Below are 18974 nucleotides of genomic sequence, written 5' to 3' on the forward strand. Positions count from 1 at the left end.
AGAAGAGCCTGGCCCCATCCTCTCTACACCCTCCCTTCAGATACTTAGACACATTGATGAGATCCCCCCTCAGCCTTCTCTTCTCCAGGCTGAACAGGCCCAGCTCTCTCAGCCTTTCCTCCTATGACCAGATGCTCCAGTCCCTTCATCATCTTAGCAGCCCTCCACTGGACTTGCTCCAGTAGTGTCACATCCCTCTTGTATTGAGGAGACCAGAACTGGACACACCACTCTAGATGTGTCTCAGCAGTGTTGAGCAGAGGGGAAGGATCACCTCCCTCGACCTGCTGGCAATGCTCCGCCTAATGAGCCCAGGATATCATTGGCCTTCTCTGCCACAAGGGCACCTTGCTGGCTCATGGTCCCCTTGTTGTCCACCAGGACCTCCAGGTCCTTCTCTGCAGAGCTGCTTTCCAGCAGGTCAACCCCCAGCCTGTACTGGTGCATGGGGTTATTCCTCCCCAGGGGCAGGACCCTGCACTTGCCTTTGTTGAACTCCATGAGGTTCCTCTCATGAACTTAGCTGAACTGTTGCAATACATTCACGTGGCCCAAATGCACGCGGGTATTTTGCGGTATTTTCCTGGTGGCAGCGCGTTAAGCCAGCTCATGCAGTGCTCAGCAAGCACCGAGGCTAGCATGAAGCGTTGCGAGCAGGCTGCTGGGAGCAGGACCTCCCCGCTCGGGCAGCACTGAGTTGCTCTGCTGGCTCACTGTGCCTCACAAAACCATCCTTTAACACGACAAAACCCGGCAAATGGCTTTCTGCCAACTTAGCACATGGAAAACGATCTGCACATGCTCAAATGCATGTTAGATCCAGCACAAGGAAGGGAGAACGCAAGCAAGGTGAGAGGAGTGGCAGGATCATGTCTGCCAGCAGTTCGGGACGTACTATTTTTAAAATTTTCCACAATTATTTTAACTCAGATCAACCTACTGACTTGGGTTACCCGCAGGTTTCCAAGCAATTTTGCCAAAAGCTGTGGCTGCTAAGAGAACGGCACAAGAACCCCATCCATAATCCAGCTGTGCTCACCCCATCACAGAGTAGCTAGAACATTTCTGAATGAAGCTGAACGTTTGCGCAGAAAGTGCAAGACCCACGAGCTCACCCTCAGCCTCCAGGTGCGTTATCTAACTCATTTCTTCTCACAGAGAAGACACAGCAAGACCACAAACCGTTCCAGACAGGTGAGACACCGTGTATACGTCCCATTAAGCTGCGCTATTCATGAAGTAAATGGTTTAAAAAGAAGTGGGCCAGAAACAGATGACTCTGGACCCCAGTGTCAAGGCACTCGCTCTGGAGGGTACGTAGATATAAAAGAGGGAAAAAAAGATTGGTCTCCTTTTCTCACGACTGTACGCACTCTATAAATACAGCTCATCACCACGCTCACTACCACGAGGTGAGAAAACACGCGTWTCTTGCCAGCTCTGTGAACCGAGCAAAGGGCATAAGCACCTTCCTTGGAGACCCTCTGGGCTGGCTCACGCTGCCGCGTCGCAGGTGGCCCGAGACACGACGGCCCCCTCCCCGGCCCATGCTGCCCACCACGCAGGCCCTGTGCTCCCCTTCATGCCAGCTCCAACTCCCGATGGACTCTTGACCAAGAGGACTCACCTCGCTAACGYGGGAGAAGGCAACACGCGTTTTGGGGAGAGCATTTTTCTTTCGTTTTGYGGTCGAGTCTGGTTGTTGGAGGAGTCTATCGAGTACCAGAGGTGGAACAAAGTCAGAAAGGGGATTTGCCCCCATCGGAGAGCAGTGGGCTGTTACACCTGTCAATGCATCTTTTGGAAGTGTGTGTCCTCCCCGCTGCCCCAAGGGTTGTTTGACATTACAGGTAAAGCAATGCCCTGGCTGGCGGCGAAGGCAGACAAGCTCTGTGCTTGGCTGACCACCCTTACCGCTTCTTCTGTGCTGGCTCTAGCATGCTTCTGACCCTCAAAATGCAAAGACGACAAATCACTGGATTCATTTTCGAGCCAGCCAACTGAAGCAGGTGTGTTATCCAAAACCACACAGCACATTAGGCAGAACAGGGGCAGCGACYAATTCAGAATAGTGAGGTCCCGGAACAACCCAAAAGGACCAACTTCCATCCTTTGTAGGTGGTTAGAGGTGCTCTACTGTAAAAGAAAGCAACTATGAAAGAAGGAGTAAGAAAACCTCTAAAGAGAGGAGCTCTGTAGCCCAGCAGCACTGAAGACGGGAAAGACTTGAAGGTAAGAATGCAAAGACACTTCTGCCACGAGATACAGGAAGGTAAATACACCAATCCAGCAAGGAAAAAAGCCTCCTGTCTCCAGTAAGGTTATGTATTAATATGCACAACAATACCGAAGTGAATGCAAAAGCATGCGTGATTCACCAGTCAGAATATTTAAACATTCACTCATTTACATTGCAGATTAAAGGCAAATGCATCAACACAGCACTAAGGTTAAAAACATCCAGCAGGCAAAGGCAAGGTCAAAAGTTAAGGTTTCTAATCACACCATGAGTTTTGCTACTTCATACACACTGCATATTTTAAGTCATATATTAAGCTAGCTGATAACGTTACTTCGTATTTCAGTTATGCTGGTATTAAAAATGTAACAGCTTTTCACATTTATGTCTAAAACTATTTCTCAGAACATTCCTCAAGTTTAATTATTTCAAAATACAACATGACTACCTTCTTTTTTTCCCGAACCCCTTTTTCCAGTGGAAAAGTGTGGCATTACGCCAAGGCAGGTCTGTGACATAAACTTCAAAGCTTTTCTTTAAATCCCCATATTTAAAAGCTTAATCAAACCTGTTTACAAACGAAAAATGGGTAAGTCTCTCCCGAAATAAAGGAATACAAAATGCAAACACATCCAAAGCTTTAGTAGGAATGCCAGCCTTTTTTTTTTTTTTTTTTTTTTTTAGACCTCTTAAAAGGTGTCTTCAAATGATAAAAATGTTCAGAACAGCTCACTGCCAGAAAAAAAGTCAATCCTTAAAACAACATTTGTTCCAGAGACCACCACTGAAAGCATCTCTAGAGTCAACAGGAGGCTTTGCATYGTTTCGAATAAGCACTCGATCAGGACTTAAATCAACATCTGCTAATGCACCTTGAAGCAAGAGGTTAAAGACAACCTATAGAATAAGGATCCCTGCGTGTTTCCAGTTTTTTCAAACCATTTGAGGATGCAGCAAACTGCTCTCGCATGCATGAATATTCCAAAGGGAAACGCACAACTTCAAAGCTACTAAACCGATTTTCTTTGAAGTTTTCTCCCCGCTAGCTAAAGACTGTAAGCCAAGCACAGTTTAACACTTCTTGTATGATAAAGATGGATGCTAGAGTAAAATTTTTAATTTGTGCACGTAGAGGATGGGCAGGGTCCACGAGATTTTCACTGTGGTTTAATAAAAACAAGAGTGGTCAGTTCAGCTGAAACTTTTAAGTGATCTGGAAGTTCATAAACACGGACCTTTTTATGCCCTTAAATAATGTTTCTCCCATCCTTGCCCAATTTAGGCAGTGTTAGAGAGTAGTTGGGTACTCTTGCACTGCAAATAATATAATGAGTAACCAGAAAGTCCTGGAATTCAAARTCTTTTTCCTTCATCCAAGTTCCAACAAACATATTTTACTTGTAGGAACAGCTGCTCTTTAAATTACAAACAATGACTCCTAATAAGATCCCATCAGTACATATTCAGTCTACAAGGTTATACAAGTTAGCCACTAACATGTTTTATGAGAATAGTAATTGATTTTACTAGCATATGCCTTTGTTGTAGAAGTTCCCTGTTATTAAAGCTAATGGCATCTGTAGGATCCATTCATCCACCACCTCATAAACTCCCTGCCACTATGAATAATCAGGGTCTGGTGGGTGTAAAATTAGTCATTTAGGTGCCAAGAAGCCACTGATTTTTCCATCAAGGCAGATGCATCAAAGTGGATGATGGAATCCTTTTGTCCCAGTCCTATAATTGCTTTGAGTCTTAAAAACTGCATGACATTATTATTACTGCCCAACAAAGCAGATGCTGGTTAAGAAACAAAAGTCAACGTAATATGAAGCAAGAAAAGATGAGAGAGGAGTAACAGAATGTAAGAGGAGATGCAAACCAGAGAGGAAGCCATGAACTCAAGTAGCAAGGTAAAAATACTTTCATAYCTGTTTTGCAACAACCTTTTTAAATAGAAAATCCGTTAGTCATCCACGTATCTGTTCACAGTTGCGACAGAAAGGTCAAATGATTTTGGATCATAATCACACTACGCAGTGGTTTGGTCCCACTTTTTAGTTCTGACACAGTGCAAACCAGCCAGTATTAAAAAGATTCCACATTTTGGTTCTAATTCAGTTTTGCTGGTCACTTCCAGTGAAGGGGGGGGGAATATATATATATATATATATATATAAAAACCTGTTTTAAAGTGCCCCAAAAGCCACATTTCTGCCCCTCGCTCCAAAACAGAGAAAAATACTTTGTGGGATTCCACCTGCATTTTTTTCTACCAGAACAGAGAATCTGTTGCGATCTTTAATCCTCCTGCTCTCAAGAAGTTCAATAGTTCTAGGAGATATCAGTTATAGGATAAGTGCAGCAGTTTTTAAGCTATTTACTAAAATGTCAGGATTTATTAAAAATAAAGGTCATCAAAATCTAGCTTTGAGCAACTGTCCAGTAGAAATGAGTTGCTGCTCAGTCTGATTCCATAAATGTACTTGAATGGGACCATTTATTCAGTTACCTGCATTAAACAGATGATTAAATTCACGTCCAACTACATTAAGATGAGCAATATCTTAACTCTCCATATTACAGCATCCCTTATCTCTTTCAGCTGTATTATTTATAACCACAAATGCGGTTAATACTTGAAAGCTACAATGCTGAATGACACTTCCAACTCTCCAGRGAATGAACAGCCACTTAGTGGTTTAATTATAGGCATTAATAGAAGCTTGTGGCTCAAAAATGTGGTTCCATTCCAACTCGAAATTTGCATTCCCCCCTCTGCTTTGCAAAGAGTAGTCTAATTAAATGTAGCGATAGGATCTGCATTCACTAATACTTACAATGGCCTACTGACTGATTGCTATAGACCTTATGCTGCCTTTTAACAGCGTGCTGGAACAGCCTACGATTACACACGTTGTCAAGCGCCGGTTGTCACCTGGGAAGGAGGGAAACGCAGTGCCAGCAGCAAGCTGAGGCACGGTCATTTTTAAGCCACTTAACATCAATATCTTCCAAATGTGTAATTTTGGACCTCCTATCAAGACTCACTAGAACATAAGATGATACCACACCTACTAGCTTCGCCTGATGCTTATTTTTAAATATACGTAATTAAAATGAAACCAATTGAAACATTTTCCTAATATAATCTTGGGAATTTCCAAAGTTGCTTTGGGTTCAGGTACAGATGATGCATTGATATCACTCATGGCAAATACATCACAGTTTTGGAGGTAAACTGCCACAGCTTGCTTTTTCTTTTTAAACCAAGCCAAAGCAATGCTAGGGTTCTAGCTGGTACCAAGTGATCCTTAACCACCACAGATGATCAGAGCTTTGGCTTCATTCATTTCCTCTTGCGATTTCTGCTCTAKACTAGAGAGTCACTTCTAAGTCTACATGTCTTGTGTGCAAATCAACTCCAAATAAAGCTAATTAATTAGCTTCCGCATTTACCAAGATGACAGAAAGCTCACATTTCCCCACCGGAGGCATCACCCCTGAAGACTCGCCTCTGCAGCGTGGGTGCACAGGAAGGCTGTGCCGCACTCCCCGACGGGCGATCCGCTCGCGTAAAGCACCAAAGAGCAAAAGGATGAGCTGAGACCGGCTTCCCCAGGAAACTCTACAGTTTGCCCACTCTATTTTTAATATGCAATCTACTGACCACAATCTACTCCCAAAGCAGCAGCAGAAGCGGGCAAAAGGGGRATGAGAAGAGGGAAGAAGCTAGTTCTGGACCACCAGGGAGAGGAGTGTTACCGATCCTCGAACAGCAACATTTACCGTCCATTCAAGTGTTCTTTGGAGACACTCCACACTGCGACTACTAAATCCTGCTGCTGAATCAGGGATGGCTGATGCCAACACAGTCAACACGGCAACGTTTTTAATTAGGCTCCTTTGAAATGCAYGTTCCAATATACACGGCATGAATCTGTATAAAAATGATTCAAAGGCAGACTTGGTGCTGACACACATCAAGCCACTTTTGCTTAATGCCTGCGCTCATGACAGTCTCCTACAGATCTGATCATGTGGCAAAAGTTTCTAAAGCAGAGGACCCAAATTTCCAGCTCTCCTGAGACCGCTTACGCAGCGTTCTGCAACCCAGGGAGGAAAGACCACTTTTGAGTAGGCTGTTAAAACGCTCCTGACGATTGACAGCTACGTAATAAAATCCCTACAGCTACTGACACGTCAAGCTGTCAAATTCCACCGTATAGTATATGATTAGGGAAGCTACTAAACCAAGAAAGCTGCGCCACAAAACCCAACTTTTGTGCCACAAAAGGTTCAGTTCTACGACTATGATTAACATCTGTTTTCAGCCCAACTGCCCACAAATTTCTTCAACCCTAGTATATATTAATGTGTGGAAAAACAGCACAAAGATTGTAGCACAGTAGTTGGAACAGAAAAGTTTGTTTTCTACTTCATTTTGCTAGTCTTTAAATTCCTAAAAGAACTGAGTGAACATCACGAAGGATCTTGTAATTCCCTCTTCAAGGTTCAGAAAGCTGTTAGTGCCTCCTCCCTTCCCCGACAGTCTCAAAAACATTCAATCCAGATGCCAAAGGGAACTTTTCCAGAAGAGCCTCATAACACAAGTGACTCCTCCTAACAGTCGCTCATAAGATCACATTAGGCATGGGAACAAACTGCTCTCAGCGTAAAGGAAAACAACCTCATTCGCAGAAGAGTTAGTCCACAGATGCAAAGCAGGCTGCAGCAAGTTATTTACCAAGGCTGTGCACCTCTCGGTTTCATAAATGCCACRTCCAATTCTCTACCCGCTATAAGAAGGAAACTGCTGCTGCCAGAGACAGAAGGAACAAGCTTAATTTACACCTCTCGCCGTCGCTTTTTACTCCTGGACTGTTAGGACCTATACGTGGCCTCCTGTCTGACACTCTGTCGGGTAGACGCTCTCTTCGCCAAGTTTGCACCAAACTCACCCAAGGAGATCCTAGTCCATGACAGTCCTAGGCACTGCTGTACTACAACTCAATAACGAGAGGAGCCATTTAACATTTGGAAGAGGCCGTGGGCATCAGCAGCATGACCTTGGAGCGCGGTTTCGACCCCTGAACACAGCATCCATCAGAGCAGCCGACAACCCTCTCCAGATTGTGCTCAGTGCACCAAGCAGTCCCATCTGCTTAGTCCTGCAGGTGCTCCAAGTGAGCCTACATTTATTACGCAGTTTTGGAGAAACCCATGAGAATACCTCAATCAATTTACTGTGAAGTTTCACCTTCACTTTTACCAAACGCAGAGCTCTGGTCTTTGTGTTTCTGAGAGGGTCAGCTATCTCTGAGGGCCAAGGACAGGAAATACAGCATTTTTTATTGTCATAAGTTAGTACACAAGTTTTGCAACACCGATCACTTTAAATAATGTCTTCTGCCTTAAAAAACATTGAAATCAACAACTCTCTAATGCTTTCGGTAACCTAATCCTCCTTCACCAGACCTCTGCTCTCCATAAGGAACGCAATAGTCGCTTGCTCTCTCCCACCCCACTCTGCCCTGCAAAAGCTTCTCCGAGTTATGTTCACAGCAACAACGTTATGCCTTTCCAGTACCCTTAAAAAAGAGGGAGAGAGAGAGCGCGAGCGCGCTATTTAAGTCCTTGAGGTTTTAATTTGGACTTGGTGGTTTACCCACCCTGATGGCAAGCACTAATTGTGCTGCTGAGTTGCGGTTAAAATTTTACCACAATTCAGCAGCACAACTTAGTGCTGCTCTGTTCGCCCGAATACTTGGCAAATCTGCACTCTCTATCCAAGGCACATCCCTTTATCCCCTTGCTCCTTTCCATACTTGGCTTTCTCTTCCCAGACACATGCCTGCTATTGAGTTCAGCAGCAAAGGGCCTGAGCGAAACACCCCCAGTAAACCCTCTTCTGAATGCTGGCTTGCAAACCACCGCATGAACAGAGATAGAGCAACCGTGCTGTTCCATGCAATGCACAGTTGTCTGGAGACTGTTAAATACTGAAATGACATTTTAGCTCAGGCAGAAAAAGGGTCTCGACTGTACCTTTATATTTAGCAGAAGCTTTTTTTGAATGGGAGGCTATTTAAAGATCATGTTTGTTATTACTGCACCTTTCACGGCTAGCATGCTGGCGGAAGTTTTGCGTGCAGACAAAATACCAATTCAAAAAAAGACAAAGGAGGTAATCCCAGACCCGTAACAAATGCAGTTTTTCTGTACAGTCCTGCAATTCATCATGGCCATCTAAAGGCATAGCGATATGTATCGCTTCTATACTGCAGACCGCAACGCAGCCAGGATCACGTTGCCACTGGAGCCCTCATCCTTGGCCTCTTCTGGTTTAAGCTGTGACATCCTCCCCACGTTACAGACGGCTCCCCAGCTCGCACAAAAGATAAGGGACCAACTGTATCCGCACTCTTCAACTGATTCACCTATTCTCTCCCTGTCCATCATCACACACAGGGCTGTAGTTTTCATACACGACTCCTTTCTCATGCTGCACGTATCCAAAGGCAAGAACAGCCCGACCTGCTTTACAGGAAACATATCCCAAGCTGCAGCAAACGCGCCCAGCGAGCAAGTAGAAGCTACTTCCCCACAAGTCCCGGAGAGGGAGAGAAGCTTTGTGCACACAGTTCGACCATCTGCAGAAGTGGGCACGCACTGGGCTTTTATCTACATATTTTATCCACAGAAATATGAGCGCAATTATCTGTGAAAACAGCTTCTAGAAATAGCCTGTTCCTTACTACCAGGATTCTCATTAACATAAAAATTACCATGGCATTGGCCGTAGTTCATGAAACTATAATTATTTCCAAAACGAAGAGCTCTTTAGCTCTACCATTTACTAAGTCTCCAAGAAAAGCTCTAGAAACTGTTTCTGAAGGGCTGATCATTAAACACCACCTAATCTGTTTCTGTGAACGTGCCCATGAAAAATGGGCAAGAAATTTTCAGAGCTAACACTAGCTACTTGCCAACGACAGCGTTTCAATGAGATGTTGAGCAGAAATTGCAAGGCAAATCATTTAACCCACTAAACATTTCAGAGATGTTTTTAAAAACACAGATGACTGTCTTCCCAAAAGAGTAAAAATCAATGTAGATCAGCAGTTTAACCATCATTTATTACAGCTATTAAAAGCGCTTGATAGAGCTGTAATATATTAGTTTCATTATGAATATCAGCTCCTTAACAAAAATGAAATCCCTCAGAAAAACTAACTCCATATTTACAACTAGAGGTGAAACAACAGCATTTGAAGTTCTACAACAACATCAAATACATTTCAGTCAGAAAGGACAGTTGAATGACTTATTGCATTACTCGGATGTTATTTCTCTCTCTCTCATGGTCAACACACCAACGAAGGCAGTAGTCCTCTGCTTAAGCTTGGATCATGCGCTTTTGCCCTCACCTCTATTTCTATGGGAGCTCAGATGGACAGAGTAAAGTCATGGGACCTCTTCGTGGACCTCCTCATGGATCCGCTCATACTAATGACCGAGCTGGCCACTGAAAATGCCAGAAGGTTGAAGTCTGAGTGGAGAATGAGCTTCTCAGCAACTGAGGGACTATTTCATGCTTCTGGGCAGCATCCAACTCCCTGCATGCCTTCAGAGCTGAAGGAGTCTGCTGGTGGCACACTGTGACACCTCCCCCAGATGCTTCCCAAATGAGAAACTTCTAGCCTCCTAACCTCCTCCCTGCTCCCTTTTCATTTGCTGTCTCCCAGATTTATTCCATCTACTCCCTTTTGGGAAAGGRTCTTTGAAGCTGTTTGAGGTGGGTTTACAGACATCCGTCCTGGAGGACCAAGAGGAACAGCAGCAGTAAATCATGCTTAGACAAAGACTACAGAAGAAATAAAATAGGCAAACACAGCAATACCTTCTCCATTAATAAATGTTACTTGCTTAGTAATATTTGTACTAGAACAGATAGAGTTTGTTGATTGTGCTACTGCTACTTAGTGGCTCTGCAGAAACAGAACGAGGAATTAGCAACAGCACCCTGGGAATTCTTTAGCCTCCTAAAACTTTTGCTTAAATCCTGAAGTTCTGCTTGGTAGCCCTGTTGGCAAGTGTGATTCATGAATCCTCCCAACCATTTACCCCTAGAGTCACCTCATCTCTCTCGTGCTCCAGCAGCAAAGCTGAGTGTTTATCGCGTTCCACAGAATGAGGTGTCTGCTCTGGTAACAATTCCATTATCCCCGCTGAGTCCTTGATTTATTCTAGCTATTATTCTAATTATTTTCTCGGACCACCTGCTAGGTGAGGCACTGCGAATCGGTCTTATCTGTTGTGCTTGCATTTGCCGACAATAAGCAGCAGCGCGTGCGCGTGTGTGTCTGTGTGTGCGCTTGTGTGTGTGTGTACTACCTGATACTCCTGGCACAACGACTTGGGTGGCGGGAGGAAGCAGAGCATGTTCCCTCCTACAGAGTTCTCCCATATCTGGAATGGGATTGAAAGGCCTGAAGTAGAAAGGAAATCCTCTGGAGACTATAAAAAGAATCAACAGTAATAGGAAAAAGAGACATAGTCGGGGGAAGCAAGGGTGGGGAAGTGCAACATAGCTGGGACACAGAACTTGAATATCCATTCTGATCAAAAAAATTGTGGCAATCTCCACGAGGAAGACGGACAAAGAGCCAGAGACCTGCCACATACTGTTGAAGAGAGTACAGACATAGAATGAAATACATACCTAATATATTGACTCCTATCAATACATTATAACATAAATAATTATTAATTTAATTACTAATAATTAAACTCTCCAGGAACACTGTTGCTATACGTATGCACAACTCTGAAAACCTAGATAGGCTTGTGAAAGAGTACCTGATGGGTGTCCTAACTGCTGGATGGGAGTAGTAAGAAATGCTACAAAATCAATAGGTCATAAGGGGCAGAAGCGGTATTATTCTTGCAAACATAATTACCTGCTCAATTTGAAGAAGCAGCCAGCATTTTTAGTACTCAGTAGGCACAATCACCAAGTTATTACCTTCCCAGAAGTACTTATATTTAATTTATCAATTGGTAATGAAGGCAAGGTGCTTAGACCTCTTTCTAAAGTCATCTGAGTTCCTTTTTGTCCTACCTTTTCCCAGTCTGAAAAGTAGGTGGCTAGAAAGAAGTTCAGTGTCACAACCAATAAATGTATTTTCTCGAAACTCATTTAGAACTACCCCAAAAGTAAAAATCTATCAGGATCTTTTATAAGACACAGGTGCCTGTTCCAAAAAGTTAGAGGTATCTTAGAGTGAGATTTTGCATTTTTGTGAACCAGAAGAATACAGAATCACAAAGCGCATAAAACAGCACTGCTTCCGCTAATGAACAGCTCAGTACTGTTGCAGGAACACAACAGATGCTCTCCACTTGGTTCCTCTCTTTGCGCTCTCGTTATTTTTATGCAATATAAGAGTTTAATATTTACCAGCATGGAATACCATTTATATGGCACAACATATAAATAAGTTGGGGTTTTTTGTTGTTTTTTTCTGTTTGTTTTTACAACATATAAATAAGTTGTTTTTAACATCTCAAAACCACAATACAGAAATTTAAGGCAGGAAATAGAGAATGTAGTATCTAGCTGAAGCCCCAGGAAAAAAGGAATTACTGTTTTCTGTGTGCCTCCTACTATGTTCACCAGCACAGGGGGCTGAAAAAAATAAGGGTCATTTTGACCCAGCTCTACTCTCTCCCATCTAAGACAAAGAAGAGTTTTCAAAAATAAATTATAAAGCATTTAAGACAGGATGAGAAAGGCAGGAGAGAAGGGGAAAGGAAGAGGATAGCGGTGCCTTGTTTACCATTCCATCTCGAAACACGTCACAGTGATGCATAACCTCGCCGTTCGCGTTGCCTGCGGCTCCGTTTTCTGAAACGCGCAGCGATCACTTAGCCTGGCGTCGACTCGGCAGCTGCCTCTTGCGCCCAGGTCTGTCTTCACATGCTGCCTTGTCTCAGATCCCAGGAGGGCCTCTGCTCCCCTCTCTAACGCATGTCTGTTTGATTCCTCCTTCTCTCCTTTCCCATACTTCCTTCTCTTTAAAACAGCACACGTACCATTCTTCTCTCCTCCATGGGGTGATCTATCACCTCTTCCCCACCAGCGTGCCTTTCCAAGTCCCATTTCTCYTCCTCACTCTGCAGCATTCGCATTAACTTCTCGAAGGCTCCACATTGATTACTCATCCTCCAGCGCCTTATCTGTGTGTTTACTGGCATCAAATCTTAATTTGATCTGTGAATCCAGCTTGAAATTTCTTAACTCATCAGCATGGCTGTCACTTAAGCTAGTCTTCAGCCATCAACCTCTCTTTATTCTTGAATTCCCCTCTTAAACTATCATCTGTTTCTTTTCCCACTGCTTAATCATTTCTCCTTCCTAGCCCTCCATGCAGCCCTTGCCAATTCCAGCCCCAAATTCTCATCTGATCTTACCCCCTCCTTTCTCTCCACTGAAGGACATCTTAACTCTCTCCAGCTCTCATTCTCATCTGCTGTCAATTTTCCTATCCTTCCCCATCACAAAGTGTAAATTCCCTCCTGCCACATCTCAGAACTGCCACACTGTCAACATTGGTTTTCCCAGCTCCTAAAGCTGCGACACTTCTCTTGCAGAAATATTCCAGACAGGTTGGCTTTTTCTACTCTGTTTTTGTCTTTGTTTCTATGCTAAAGTCTATCTTCCCAGATTTTGTTTAATTCCCAGGCTCGCAAAATTCTAGCATTTCACCACATTTTTGTCTCCCCTTTTGAAGAATTTTGCCTTCTGCCTCATCCATTTCTGCARAAATTGTCATCGCTAAATGGACAAAATACAGCAGGGCATTACCTTCCCCTGACAAGCAAGAAAGGTCTCTTGCCTGCAGAAGATGGAGGCAGTTCAGCATCACTTGAAGTTATAGCTTTTAAACAGACTGCTGGAAGACTTCTTCCAGAGCTTCCCGAAATCTCCTGCAGTGAAACAGGAGCAACTCCAGAGTCTATGGGTGAAAAGCCTTAGCCATTCATCATGAATAAGCAGCGAAGAATAAAAATCACTAAATAAAATAATACTTTCTATAGCAGCTTGTAATTCTGCCCTTAAATAATTTCGCCCTCTTCATTTTTACGTCTTGCAAATACTTTTCGTTAGCGTGTCCTCTTTCTTGGGTCTTATCCAAGGTTAGCTCTTTAAGTCTCTTCCTCAGTCAGCATCGCTATCTTTCCATCATAAATCCTTTCCGGCCTAATACTATTTCAGTAATGACAGGCCCCTAAAGAACCCAAGGCTACAGCTACAACTCCACTACGTATTTAGTAAGGGACTCAGGTTTTGCCTTACCCTGCGGCACAAGTAATTATAGGAGAACACGGCTAATTTGATGTCCACTGTCATCCTTTATCTTCTTCAGCATTATAAGAAAAGAATTCAAGAGCAACAGAGTCTGGGTCAGGAATTTTGAGTTAACTTTCAGCTCTGTCACCGACTTCGTCTCTAGCTTTGTGCACGTCACTTAATCCCTTTGCCCCAGCCTCTCACTTTGTCACATGCATATTATATTTACTAAGTGCAATGACATTATGAAGTGCTCACAGAATTTTGCATAAATCCCCTTATAAAAAGTACCTCCCACAAGCTGCAGTTTCCTTCCTGTGCTGTATATCTGCATTTTGGATTACCTTTACCTCGAGGTCTGCAACACACCGAGATAAACCATGTTGTATTTCTAACTGCAATCTTCCCGCACATCGACAGCTTTTTCATGCCAGAAAGCCCCATTGTGGTCACCTTGTCTGACCTTGCACAGAAATACACCTGCGATGCCTGTATCAGGACACTAATTTCTGCATCATCCATTTTAAAAAGACAACAAATTTTGGCTTTAATGGTTAATTCCCTACACTGTTTGCTCTATGCACTTTATTCCTCGTTTCAGTTTCTCTAGAAATAATTTTATATTTTCTTCCACGTCATTGTTAAAGATGTTGAATAGCACTGAGCCAGGAACACAGACGCTATATAACGCACCTGCATGCTCCACTTTGCAATTAATTACCTTTGAGAGGGTATGCTTTTACCTTTGGAACATATACAGCTCTAAATCCAAGCAAAGAAAACCATCTTGGAAAAAAGTAAGAGCCCTAGTTAATATCGGAAGAGCTATATTCCACAGAGACCCGAGTGACTCAGTCTTTCATGAGGCAAGGATATAATTTTCTGGATGAAGTAGTTCAACAAATCTTTCTTACCCTGCACCTTCGAAAAGGGATTTTAAATTATTTGTCCTTAAGAAAATATCCTGCCCTGTACTGTATCTAATAGCTGAGCTAACAGAGAGAGGCAGCATTAGAAAAACCGGAACAAACCCGAAGCTCCTGGTTATTTTAAGCCRTACTCACGACGAATTGGTCAATGTCCCTTTCGAGCCCCATGTTCGGCAAGTCGGGCATCATGTGCGCCACCACTTTAAAGCCGGCGTCCTTGGCCAAGTGAAACGACTCGCACACGGCCTTCACGGTGTGACCTCTGYGAAGAGGAAAAACAGATTTAGAGCCCCAAAGCCTGAACGCGCTGCAGCCAGGAGGGGCACGACCGCGACCACGCGGAACAAGACAGGCTTTGACACAYTGAATTGGGATTATTCCCTAGGAAGCGAGGATCTCTCCTTGGCAAGGATGAGTTTTATCATCAGCTCGTTGCCATTAATTCCAGCCACAGAACATGGCTGCTATTAAACTAAGCTAAACTAGGGGCTAAAAGTATTTGCGTGAACTGCTTCTACAGCAGGTGCATTACACAAGGCCGCAGCTTTCCAAGCCRCAGCCCAAGAAACTGCTGAAAGCTGCTGAAATTCCCTTTGCAAAGCAATGACGCAAGGAGCTGCCACAGCACAACGCTAGGACACGCTGCGCCGAAGACCACATAAAAGCAAAATAAAGTCTAACAGGAAAAAAAGCATGGAAGGGGAAAGGCGGGGGGGGGAAGGATGGAGGCTACATAAAACCAACTAGCTAGAAAATCACTCTGCAACCAAACTGATTGCAGGAGCAAAGGTTGAATCTCCCGTAACTGATTAGCCTCCAGCAAACTCTTCTCTCGCCTTCCATCTCCGTGGCTCAGGAGCCGTCTGCAGTTCTAGCAGCTCCCCATCACCTGCGACCAGTSGTCCCACAAAGTCCTTGCTGTTGCTCTTCCGCAGCCCAGAGGGCTCTGCCACGGCTCTCGGAGCAGACGTCGTTCCCGGGGCCGGCAGCCTGGGAACTCCATTTCCAGCCTCTCGGCGGCTGCTCCCTTCTTTCCTCCCCACTGTTTTCTTCCCATCCCACTTTTGCTCCGGTTCATCCTGCCTTTTGGATTTCCTTGCCAACAGATGAGCGCAGCAGGTCACCCTGCTTCTCCTGGATAGGCCTCTGGATGCAGAACTAACGCCATCCGGGCATCTCTACAAACTCTCCGCTTAACGTTAAGCGATCCACACAGCTGCTTCCCTGATTTTACGAACCTCTTCCTTCCACTTTGCTCAAAGCTCCTGCCTCTGTTAAATCTCTACGTGCAGTTTTATGACTGCAGTTTTATTTACGACTTTGGGGGGAAATATTACGGTGTTTTTATAAGGCTGTTCAAGGACAGTATTAGTCAAGACCCTGCGTAGCCTGAGGGGTGTAAACGGAGACTKGCTTCATAAATAAAAATTATTTTCATACCAGAAGTGGAATCTGAGCTGCATCAATAACTTGATTATTTGATGCCTAGATTTGTTCTTGAATATTTTTCTGCCTCACAGCCACCCAACGCACTCAAAAACCTCACTAATGACTTATGGAACATAATAGAAAGTAATTTCCAAACAGTTAGCCTAATTGGTTGTAATCTGACATTTCGCTACCGGCTAAATATTAAAAGTTGAAAGCACAACGCTTCCCCCACCAAGTAACAGAAGAATGGAAGCAAACTCAAGTGGYTGCGAAAGAAAGGAGCCTGCAGCGCTCTCCTCTAGATGCATCTTCCAATTCACTGTTCTAAAAAGTTGGGGAGAGACGCAGGAATTAACAGTCCGCCTTGTCCCCTGCTGTAAAAGAGCCAGGGCATCCTGCCGCACAGGCTTTTAGGAATTCTGTAAGCAGCTTTGGAAAGTGCCAAAACCTTTTAAAATAAATACAATTCTATAAAGGATTGCTTCCGTGGGAAATAAAGTCAGTTATATACTACTTCATTCTTCTTCTGATTCATCAGCAGGAAAGCAAGGTGTCATTAGCAAACTCGCAAGCCAGAAGTGACATATAGCTTTGAATGATTTACGGCAGCAGCTCTGATCTGACAGATAAGACTGGAGGAAAAACCGAAGACGACTGCTGAAGCGATAGCTAAGTGGGGCTTTACACTTCCACCTTAAAAGGAGCTTGTAAAAAAAAAGATTTAAACAGCTGAAAAAACCCGATTTGTTAAGTTTACAATCTGTGTCAGAATTGGCCATTAACAAACACATCTAGTCCAAGAATGAGGAGATCTAGCTACGTTCCTTAGTAAGGATCTTTTCCTTTGGAAAGCTCTGACATCTAGAGGATGAAAGTGCCACCTATTAACGTTAGCTGTTAGCTCTTGGGCTACTCAATAAATGGTTTTCCCTGTCTGCCGAGACCTGGAGTCCGGCCATTTCACAGCAGTGACAACCTGCACTTCCACGCACCAGCAATACTACAGCTAAACCCGCAGGAGGAATCTAATTTTGGATTCTTACTTTGGATTTCTAAAAGCGAATGTTCAACACACTCAGTTTTGCACTACTGCCTTTAAGGTAGGTATTAACAAAAAWGTGCTTCACTTATTGAACCTTACTCTTGATTCTCTGTCATTACTTATGATTGTGGTTATTAAACATCTTTCATAGGTGACTGGAATATGCAGTAAGAGTGAAGGCAAGTTATACATGTGTCAGAAATGAAAAAACAAACATGAGAAAAGTCACCTCTTTCAAAATACCAAGGGAATTATCAGAATTGCAATGACAAAAAAGATTGTTCTTCCCATCCCTTACAGGCAAGTGAGTCACTGTATCGCACACACTCCTATGCAGAACAACTGTTCTCTTGGCCACAGGTCCAGGACGACAAGGAATAAATCAGAGACTTCTTGTGAATATATTTTGCAATCCTTAGAAATACCGTATGCCTAGAACGACTCTGGTTAATCTATCAGCAGGTTTTGTTTCTGGCTGTCTCGCACTCTGCACTTGCCAAGTGTCATCTCTCGGATGCTCAGCAGAAAAAGGGATCTGCTACAGAGAACATGCTGTTAGCCTGTGAAGTACCTCCAATAGATTGTACTGCAGCGTAGCTACTCGAGTCTACAGATTATGAATTATGTAGGACAAGAACTATGAGCTCTCCCTGGGTATGTTTTCTACTTCATAATACTGCATATATTTATGAAGCAATGAAAAAAAAATAAACAGCACAGGAACAGAACACAAGTTTAAAATAAATAGCACAAGCCCATTTGCTCAAGCCATGGTCTACACAATACCACAAAGTCGTCCATGAGGCCTTTACAGTTTATTACTTCTTCTTAACAGACGTATGGCCACACAAGCAAGGAAACAAGCTAAGTGGTCAAAGCCAAATGGGTGTTCACCTAAGCAGGTCGAGACACACTGCTCTGGAGTACTTTACAAAGCACTGGAACAGGTTGCCCAGAGAGGTGGTGGAGTCTCCTTCTCTGGAGATATTCAAAACCTGACTGGACACGATCCTGTGCAACGTGCTCTAGGTGATCCTGCTTGAGCAGCGGGGTTGGACTAGATGATCTCCAGAGGTCCCTTCCAACCTCAACCATTCTGTGATTCTGTATACAGCGAGCAGTCACACTCAGCTTCACGTTGAAGCTTTCTTCTTACCTGTTGGTGTCTCTGGCCACGTCCTCATACACGCTCTGCACACCGATTTCCAGTCTCGTACAACCGTAGGATAACATGTCACTTAAATGCCGCTTCAGGCAGTAATCCGGTCTGGTCTCTATCGTTATCCCAATACATTTTGTGAGGCTTCGTTCTGAATATCTGCAACAAATTCACGCTCTGTTAAAATTGTGATGTTATCACAGGTGACCTCAGAAGAGTTTCCAAAAGCTTTCCGGTAAGAGTTTCTCACAATCACTGCCACAATGAGAATCCAGGTAAAAATCCCAAAGATCCTACAGCCAGCTCTACTTCAACACTATTACAACACAAGGATGAAACACCACACATATATGGACGCTAACAAAAGTCTGGGCTTGCTTTGGAGGAGGAGAAGTGAAGTGGAGTATGGCTGCCTTTGCAGGGTTTTGTTCTGTTTTTATCTATCTATTTTCAAACAGTACTTGTTAGGAAGATGCTCCCAGAACAGACCGAGCCCCTAGTACTGGTCWTCTGGAAACAAGGCCTGGGCAAAAGGGAAAACCAGAGCAGGTGACGAGAACCGTGCTCGGCCTCGGGGCCGAGCTGAAAGACAGGCTGACCACTTCCGTCCGCTCCGTCACTGCAGCGGCACAACATCTCAGGCTAGGGAGAGTTCTGTACAATCAGGACCTTTTCCTTTGAGTCCCGAGGTGCAGAGATAAGCTGCAGAGACTGGGACAAGACGCAGAGCTACTTGATACGTTCTGATAAGAAAACACACGAGATAGAGTATGAAAAGCTCCACAAAGCATCTCCCTTTGCGACTAACTCACATGCTC

General features: G+C 43.9%; 1 protein-coding gene across 2 annotated transcripts in view; it reads right to left on the reverse strand.

Annotated features, from left to right (window-relative positions):
- The window catches only part of ELP3 (elongator acetyltransferase complex subunit 3), an 89481-nt gene that overhangs the window by 38557 nt on the left and 31950 nt on the right, over nt 1-18974 (reverse strand). For both annotated transcript variants that reach the window (XM_026066962.1, XM_026066963.1), the window contains 2 exons: nt 18154-18315; nt 14660-14786 (listed from right to left, as the gene is read on the reverse strand). In XM_026066962.1, the coding sequence (XP_025922747.1) occupies nt 14660-14786; nt 18154-18315 (289 nt within the window). The remainder of the gene's footprint in view (nt 1-14659; nt 14787-18153; nt 18316-18974) is intronic.

This window comes from Apteryx rowi, unplaced genomic scaffold, assembly GCF_003343035.1.
Source record: "Apteryx rowi isolate R43461 unplaced genomic scaffold, aptRow1 scaffold_251, whole genome shotgun sequence".
Classification (NCBI taxonomy): Eukaryota; Metazoa; Chordata; class Aves; order Apterygiformes; family Apterygidae; genus Apteryx; species Apteryx rowi.